This window comes from Camelus bactrianus, chromosome 36, assembly GCF_048773025.1.
Source record: "Camelus bactrianus isolate YW-2024 breed Bactrian camel chromosome 36, ASM4877302v1, whole genome shotgun sequence".
Lineage (NCBI taxonomy): Eukaryota > Metazoa > Chordata > Mammalia > Artiodactyla > Camelidae > Camelus > Camelus bactrianus.
In genome coordinates, this window is record NC_133574.1 from 8827463 (window position 1) to 8837446 (window position 9984).

The window sequence follows — 9984 nt, forward strand, 5'->3', positions numbered from 1 at the left end:
CTCAGTTGATGCAGAAAAAGTGTTTGATGAAATTCAGTGTGCATTTACAGTAAAAAATAAAATTAAATCTCAACAATCTGGAAATAGATAAGGGCTCCCTGCAAAATGATACAGGACATCTACAGTAAAACTTACATAAACAGCACACTTAACTATGAAAAGATAAATATTTTCCTACTAAAACTGGAGAAAGACAAGACTGTTTTATCTCACAACTATTAAAGACCGTAATGGAGATCCCAGCCTGTGGAATAAGGTGAGGAAAAGAATAAAAAGACATACTGATTTGAAACTGATCAGTGAAATTGCCTCTATTTGTAGTTGGCATGATTGTTTACATAGAAAATGAAACTGTAAAAGTTACTAGAACTAATCACTCAGTACAGTAAAGCCACAGTATGCAAAGCCAACATACAGAATTCTTCTGCATTTCTGAATATATGTAATAAACAATTGGAAATTTTAAAAATTATACAAATTAATACAATAAAACCAAAATACATGATTTTATTATAAATCTGACAGAATATGATCAAGCTCTACCTGTTGAACACAGCAAAACTGATGAAACAAACTGAAGATGTGTAAATGGAGAATTATATTTTGCTCATGGATTGGAAGCCACAGTATTTTTAAGATGTGAAACATCTATTCATTAAGTGGGAGAAATCTAGAAGCTGATTCCAAACCATAAATGGAAGGACAAAGAAATTAGAATAGGCCAAAGAATTTTAAAAATAAAAAAGGACAAAGTTAGAGGACTCACTTGTTCTATTTTTATTTGTTGTGTGTCTACTATACACTTAAAGAAAGGCAAAATGAGAGCTACTTATTCAAAACATAACAAAAAATAGCAATGTTAAATAATCACAAAAATAGAAACACAATTCAAAACTTCTAAAGAGACTGGGCGAATTGATGTTTTGTTACCTGGGGGTTGAATTTCATATATAATTTTACTATACTTAACATCATGATTTCTGTAAAGCTATGTCTTCAAAACATAACAAGACACCTTTATTGTTTTCCTCACCTAGGAAATTCCAAGGATGTTAGGAACAATGTACAAAAATGGAGGATGAAGATCGATCAAATATGTATTTTTTATCATAATGTCACAATCACTCTTTAGACCATTTAAAACACAAATCAGTGAAGGCAGATTTCGGCTATAGACATTATATCTATATTCTTAGAAAATTGAAAACCAATTATTTTTCTTAGTAAGTACTTTATTTTTATGTCTTCAAATGCAAGTATTATTATACAATTATTTTCTCTAAACAACCAAAAATATAAATGTAATACTCTACTGTGTACTGACTCAGAAATTCACAACCCAGGATACCAGAAGAAGACTTATGTGATAGACTGTGGTTTTCCTCATGCAGCTGTATGATTACACAGCTTTCTCCTATTGGCTGTCTCCTCATATTGCAAATAAGTGTATAGAATGAAATTATCTGTGCAGTCCTTAGAAGCTTTAACATTCATGGAAGTCTTTGAAGTGAGAACCAACTGGTACATTATTATAGGGTTAACAGTGATTTCAAATTATCGGGGAAATATTTCATTTCTATGGCTCTTCTCACAGCATCTTTTACCCCTTTGTTTCTCAGACTGTAAATCAGGGGGTTTAACATGGGAATCACTAGTGTGTAGAACACAGAAACCATCTTCTCCTGTTCTACAGAATACTGGGAGCTGGGCTGAATGTAACTAAAGCTTAAGGTACCATAGAATATGGTCACAGCAGTCAGGTGAGAGGCACAGGTGGAGAAGGCTTTCTGTCTGCCTGCTGCTGAGTGGATCCTCAGGATAGCAACAGCAATGAACATGTAGGAAATGATCACAGTCAAGAAGGTGGCCATGGCAATGACTCCAGAGAAGATTGAGAGCATCAGCTCATTCATGGAGGTATCAGAACAAGACAGCTTTAGGAGTGATAGAATATCACAGAAGAAGTGGTTGACAACATTCAGCCTACAGAAGGACAGTTTCCCCAAACTTATTGTGTGTATTAACAAGTTAATTATTCCACAAATCCATGACCCAGCGACCAGCCCTGCACATTTCCTCTTAGGCATGGCTATAGTATAAAGCAAAGGATTCACAATGGCGACGTAACGGTCGTACGCCATCACCGACAGCAAGAAGCCTTCTGTGGTAACAAAGATCCCAAAACATAAATGCTGTGCCATGCAAGCAGAGAAAGAGATGGTTCCCTTCACAACCACGAGGTTGGTCAGCATCTTGGGTGCTATGGCAGATGAGTAGCAGGCATCCACAAATGAAAGGCAGCTGAGGAAACAGTACATGGGAGTGTGGAGCTTGGGTGTGATGTAGATTAACAAGATCATGCCCAGATTCCCCACCAAAGTAACAGCATAAATCACCAGGAACAACACAAAAAGCACAACTTTCAGTTCAGCCCAGTCTGTCAGTCCTAAAAGAATAAATTTAGTGACAACTGTAAAATTCTCTTCAGCCATTGGTTAATTCTTTATCTTGACCTCTGAGGTGAAAAATACATGCAGGTTAGAATGGACACAGGAGAATCTGGTATTTATTATTAAAAGATAATAGAAACACTATAGGCTTCTGTCCTTGGAGCTTGATTAGATTGCTTCGATTTGTGTGTGTGTTACATATAGTTCTATTCTGTAAGAAAATGATGAAAATGCATTTTGCCTCTCACAAATTTAATTCTGTCTCTAAAGTGCCTGCCTCTATAAGAAAATGACATCTGGCATGAGGGACATTGATGACAAGTGAAAAGAATTTTCAAAATTTAATTTAAGCCTTCTATAAATCTCCTCATTTTTAGGTATAAAAGAAGTGCATTACAAGAAGATCTCAAATCAGCTCTGGTATTACACATGTAACTAGTCCACAAAAGCACTATGATATAAGCAGAGGTAGGCAAAGATTATGAGATGGGGTCCTGACCGCCAAAGATGATGTCATGATCCTCTTAAAAGTGTCTAAATCTCTGGCCCTTTCTGATGCCTCCTTATCAGCACCATGGAAGGAGATCACCAGTGGACTCACTCAACCACGAGACTTGGAGCACAGAGAGCTACATCTTGCCTGCTTGGAGCAGTTAGAGGACATCACAAATTACATGCTGATTTTTGGCTTATGCACATTATGCTTATATGCTTATGTATCTGTTGTTGTATAAGTTTCTATAAAATGTCATGCTTAACATTTTCTATATTTAATTATTTAATATATCAATTATAGTTATGCATATATAAATGTATGTATGTATATACCCACATACACACATGCATAGATAAGATAAAATGTAGCATGTGGATAACCACAATTACCTATTGGTCTGGAATACTCTTTCTTATCCTTTATATAATTATATATAAACTGTTATGGTTTTCTAAATCCAGTTTCCATTCATTACTTTTTGTTACTTAGGCTTTTTATTCTAATATATCCTGCTTTTTAAAGAAAATACATATATTCAAAATAAAATAGAGCTCACCCATATTCTGTATTTAGTCAAGATTATTTATATTTTTAGGAATAAAGATATAAACACAATGATAAAATTTGGTTTATCTACATCAATTCTACTGATTTATTTTAATTAATATACTTAAGTGTATTTTTAGGAATAAAGATATAAACACAATGATAAAATTTGGTTTATCTATGTCAATTCTATTGATTTACTTTAATTCATATACTTCACTTGCCACAAAAGGAAAGTGGTTAGCATTAGCCCAAACTGCGATTAAAAGATGTTTCTGTCATTTATTGATTTATTGACTTTGGTAAAGTCATTTATCTTCTCTCAGACAGAATATAATTTCACCTACATCACACAATTTCTCATACAGTTCTTAGACACTACAAAAATTTACTTACCAAAATGTATGAGTTCTTTCAGCAATAATATTAAATCTAGGTATTTCAAAACCAAATATAGCATTAGTCCATGACATCTGAATTATCCAAAACACTAGCTAGTAACTTTATGTGAATATTTAAATAGAATTTGATGAAATTTCTGCTCTTTGAATTAATCCCAATTCAAGTGTTCAATAGCCATTTGCAGCTAGTAGCCACTGTACTGAATGGCACAAATTATAGAACATTTCCATCACTGCAGGAATACATGTGTTGATTAGAATGCTCCCCTAGCTCTCTGACTTATCTTTTTAGAGTACCAATTAAATAAAATTTTTCTCAAAGAAAGATTATATATTGTGAATAGTGTTCATTGAAAGAATAATTAAGGAGATGGGATTTCCAGACAGAATTTAGAAATTAAACTATATTACTTGTTCAGGGATGCCCATCTCCTGCAAAACTTAAGGTGGTATTGTGAACAGAATTGAATGACAAGTGGCATGGACAGAATGGAGTTGGATTAAATATTCTAAACATTCATGATTCTCTCTGATTTAAAACAAACTTTCAGATAATAAGGAAATTTTAAAAAGAAAAGAAAAAGATCAGCTTTTATAAAATAAGTATAACTTACCAAAAGAAAATATTTTAAAATTTCAGCTCTAGAAAAGTCATGTCCTTTTCCATGTTTCCTTACTTTTAACAAAAACAATATATTCACAGTATGTAATTGAAGACACCTCCAGGTAAAAGGATTGAAGGTAAGTCTGTACTATTAATATACAACAAGCAGAACAATGAACCAGCAGATAAAGTCTTAACATATTGTTTTTCCCTCTAAGAGGACAAATTTGGATAGAAGGGAGAACTGTATACACATATACATTTTACATCAGCCTCTAATGAGCCTTTACAGCTTAAATGTTACAGAGTAACGCATGAAACCTTGGGAGACCCTGCTCTTAAGGGACTTTACATTTTCCCATGACTCATAAATCTCCCTGAAGTGTGTAATTAACTAAAATGCTATAAAGAATTTAAGAAAACATCAAGCTAGGGGGAGGGGATTCTTGAATTCAGTAACATATAATAGGAACAATAATTGAGAAGAATTTGCCCCATAGAACAGAAAATGACCTAAGCGATAAATTGTTAGACATTGCTAGGTTTGTTACAAATTTTGTCTTTATGCAGATGTCCAAGATAAGGAACCTGAAAATGCTGTTACTTTTAAAGACTCTTTAAAAACAACACGAACACACAACACGCACAAACACAAGTTCTGATGGTTAGGTCGCCTATCTCTAATTTCAGTTTACTGTGTAGAATAAGTTGGAAAGAATACTTCTAGAAATGTGTAAATTCAAGGCTTTCATTCATCAAACCAATATTTACTGAAGGATGCCACACTCTAGGCATCATGTTACACACCAGAGACAAGGGGGTTACCAGAATGATCAAATCTTTGTTTTTAGAAAGATTGAATAATAAATATACTCCCAAAGACACTTAGATTATCTAGAAATCTGTTATTAAAACAGGAAATTGGCTTTTATGAATCATAGGGAAAACATGGATCATCACTATAGGGAAAAATGGGAAGGATGCTCAAGTTAGACTGGTAGGGAAACTGAGGGGTTTTATCAGTCTTGGTACCTGGAATGTTGAATTTTAATAAATCTGCTGCTGAAAACAACTGGAAAATTAGAGGAAGGCATGTAACAGAAGTTTTCATATATTTGATGTCTGTCAGCACAAAACCAGGACCTGTGAGAGAAGGGACATGATTACTGGTCCCCGACATGGAGTGATGGTGGGTACATGGGGAACACAATAATCATGTCAAGATAAAGACACAAAATCAGATCAGGAAGGGATGAGGTGCCTGGAACACGTGGAACTGGGTCCTTGAGTGGAGACACCCAAGCTGACGAAGTGATCGCATATCAACGTGAGATGCTGGTTGATTTCTAAACTGCACCTACCTATTAAGGTGAGATTCTGTAACGCTAGATCAAGAACAGCTACTAGGGAAAAAGAAGCCACCAGGGATCTGCATGATGAAAACCACCAGTTCACACAGGGTTGGGACACATTTACTCCTGTCAGAGGTTAGTCAGGAATCTCACTGAATCTCTAGGGCTTTCAGAAGACAGCAGAAGAGAGAACTGACCCCAGAGGAAAGGATGCACTGTACTCCACTCTAACAAAGCTCCACATTAGCTCACAAAATGATTAAGCAGACTTGCAAGTAAATAAATTTCTTCCCAAAACAAAGTTCAACACTGTTTGAAGAAAAATTTAAAATTCTGGACTCAACTGAAAAATGTCCACAATGTCCAACATCCAAAGAAACATTTACATGCATGTTGAAGAAGCAGGAGAACGTTATGCACAACCATTGACGTTATGAAACATTAAGAAATATTAACATTATGGAAAATAAGTCATCATATCTGGACCCAGGAAAACCAGAGATGATAGAATTGGCAGAAAGAACTTTAAAACAGTAATAAACATTTCTAAGAATTCGAAGGCAACATGAACATTAAAAAGAGAAGAATCATGATAGAAAACCAAATTGAGTAACTAGGGCGGAATATCATATCAGATATGAATATTTTATTGTGTATTTGTTAAAGGCAGAATATACATTACAGACATAAATTAGTGAATTTGAACATAAGAGAATAGAAATTATCCACACTTAAGTACCAAGAGATTAAATAGAAAGTATTAAAAGTGTAGACACTTGAAAGACCTAAAAATAATACATACAGGAAAAACAAAGATAAGAATGAACACAGACTTTGTGATAAAAATAGTGGGAAGCAGAAGAAAATTGAGCAACCTCTTAAAACACTGGAAAAATATCAGACAATAATTCTATATCAGGCAAAAACATAATTTAGAATCTCAAAGAGATATACATTTTCCTTATTTGTTTCTGGTAATGACCAAGTAAGCTTTGCTAATACATGCCACCTCACAGTTAAAAATCTAGTATCTTAGAAAATACAGAACAAAACAAACCTGAAAGCATTGGAGACAGAAAATCAGGCAGGTTCTGAAAGGCATTAGATATGAATGGAACAAGAGATTTTCTCATTTTACAAATTCTATTTCGAGAAAGGCCTTGATCTGCTCCAAATGGGAACCTTCTATATAACACACTGCCTTTCTGAGCTAAGGAATGGAAAGCCAGAATGGGGACAAACACAGTCAAAGGAAAATAAAGGATGCATTCCAGGAAGGGGAAATCCAGGGAATGTTAGATTCATACTCTGTGTGCCAAGTTAACCGACCCTGAGCCATGAAAGTGTGGAGCAGGTTACAGAATGCCAGACAGAGCTAAAGATACGAAGTAATATTTGTATTACCACCCAGGAGACAGGGTTTGTAGTTTGAGTCAAACCATGTTAATTTTCTGATAAAATATGAAAGAAAATGAGCAAATAAAATCAACCCTCTTAAGAAGGATATAACAATCTTCAGACATTTTTGTAGCATGATACTACAATGTCCAAGATAGATTCCAAAATTCCTTGACATGCAAATGTACAAGGAAATGAAAGCAACCTTTATAGTGATGACAGGGAGTGGTTCTTGGTTCTGCTACCTTCTCAGTCATCAGAGTCTGTGCATCATGGGCTGGGGTTTCACTAACTTTATGGCCTCTCCTACCTACTCCATCCCCTTACCCACATCTGTTTGTATACATGGAGCTCTCAGATGGGAGAGAGTTTTCTGCCCCCCCCCCCCAGTGGTAGCACAGCTCTGCTTTGTATCACTGCAGGATCCTAGGCCAAACAACTGAAGCAATAAAACCTCTAGGAGAAAATCTGAAAAGGCAGTTTTGTCCAGCACACATATAAAATTCCCCCCCCCAAAATGATTAACAAACAATCAAATTAAAATGGGCAAAAGTTTAGATACTTTAAAAGAAGCTACATGAATGGCCCACAGATACAAAGAAAAGTGTTCATCATATTTAGTTATCAAGTAAATGAAAATTAAAATCACAATGAAATAATTTTCTCAAATTTCCATTTCAAAGTAAAAATAATTTACATCAAATATTGGGATGGAGAAAATGGGAATCTCATATATATTTATTGGTAATGTAAAATGCTATAATAAGTTTGGAAAGCTTGAAGTTTTCTATAAACTTAAATATACATTTACCTTATGATCCAAAAATTTCACTTCAATATAACAAAGAGAAATTAACCCACCTGTCCATAAATAAACTTATATAGGAATGCTTATAGTAGACTTTTTCATAATAAACCAAAACTCAAATATCCATCAATAGGAGAATAAAGAATTGTGGCATATGCACAAAGTGGACTGTGTATCCATAAGAACATAACAGAGATGAAATTCAACATCATTATACTGAATGAAAGAAACCAGACTGAAAGTATGTATTGTGTGATTCTACTTACATGAAATTCAGAAATGGGAAAAATTAGTTTAGGGATAGAAACCAGAGCTGCAGTTGCTAGAGGTGGGACAGTATTATTTGGGGAGTCAAGAGATAAGGAAAATTTCCTCATGATAGGTGTGGTCTAGATGTAGGAAATATAAAGCATCAGGGAAATGTCTTTGGTGTTGAAAATGCTCTATATCTTGATTTAGGTATTAGGAACAAATAAAATATTCTTCAAAGTGTATCCATCTTCAGCTGTATGTAAATTTCCTTCAATTCTTGTACATATGGAAGTTATAGAGAAAGACGGCATGAGTGAAATGTTATGAGAAGAAAAGTAGTATCTCATATTAGATTTTATTCTTAATGAGGTTGTACTGAATGTTACCCAAGAGTGGTGGGATTTCAACTCAAGAAACACTACAGTTGAGGCAATCATTAGAGTAACACATGGCATTACAACAATCATTGTGGGTTTACCATATGAAAGGACAAGACAGGTATAGCACTCATTTAAAAATGAGGTTTTAATTTCTTTATATATCTTTAACCCAGTGCCTACTACATAGTTTTATCTGCATAATAAATTCAAAGAAAAAATCTTACGTGATGATAATGGCATGTAAAATGTATCATGAGTTTTGAATTGTTCCAGTTTTAGTAGGATAAAGCTGATGTCAAAGTATTTTCCATTGTTACTTTAATCATCGACTCTGTATGGGAGTGAGTGCATTTATGTAGGTCTCCATGAATGTACAGATCATTTATCTTATTTTGTTCCTTTCCTTAAATTGCCCCTTATATTTTTTCACTAGGGAATATATAGGATGTCCTGGATAATTAGTAAACACCACAGGCAATTGAAAAAAAAAATCACTGAGATAATTTGGGCTTAATCATCTGAATAAATTATATGCTATTTCCTCAGGCATCATCACAGAGAGAGAGGAAAGGCATTTACTCTCCCTACCCAGAGAAAAAGTGAATGTAAATTTGGAGAAGAAAAGCCAATTCTTCATTAAAGGTGAGTAGAGAGGAATGTCAATTTTGATTATCACCTGGGTGTTGGTAATTTCGCATGGTTTCTGGCTGCTGACCATTGACACTCTTGTGGTCAGTGACAGCTGATACTTCACACCACAAAAGTTCGTTATCTCTCTTTTTGACTGGAGTAGTACAGTATTGTTAGGACTTTAAATCCTATGAATTTACTAGATGCCATGCATCCATTTGATTTCTGAATGTTGAAAGTGCATTTGGATATTGCAAGTGAAGAAGTTGGAAATATCTGAAAAAATCATTACTGATCTCATGTATTAGAATCTATTAAGGTTAGGATTTCTAGATAAAATACAGGATGCCCAGTCACATCTGAATTTCATATTAAAACTTTTTTTCTTAGTATATGTCCTGTATAATATTTGACAAATATAGTTTTATATAAACACATCCAATGCAATGTTTGAAAAATAATATGTTGCAATATGCACTATATTATAATATTTTATAAAATTTTGCAATATTTTTAAATGAACATAATTTGAATATAAGGATATAAGTCCTTATATATAAGGTAACCTCCCATGCATGAACATATAGATTTTTTTAGTTGTCTGCTTGTTTTCCCTACTGGTTGCTTACCCTTTGGTTAATTTTATTTTCAGAAGAGGCTTTAAAAA

General features: G+C 34.1%; 1 protein-coding gene across 1 annotated transcript; it reads right to left on the minus strand.

Moving 5' to 3' along the window:
• Positions 1–1529: 1529 nt before the first annotated feature.
• On the minus strand, positions 1530–2492 carry LOC141576086 (olfactory receptor 5J2-like). Its single transcript, XM_074358573.1, has one exon. The coding sequence runs from the start codon at positions 2490–2492 to the stop codon at positions 1530–1532; it is 963 nt and encodes a 320-aa protein (XP_074214674.1).
• Between the last annotated feature and the right edge of the window lie 7492 nt (positions 2493–9984).

Excerpts from the sequence above, each read along its gene's own strand:
- LOC141576086 (XM_074358573.1), bottom strand. The coding sequence starts at position 2,492 with ATGGCTGAAGAGAATTTTACAGTTGTCACTAAATTTATTCTTTTAGGA.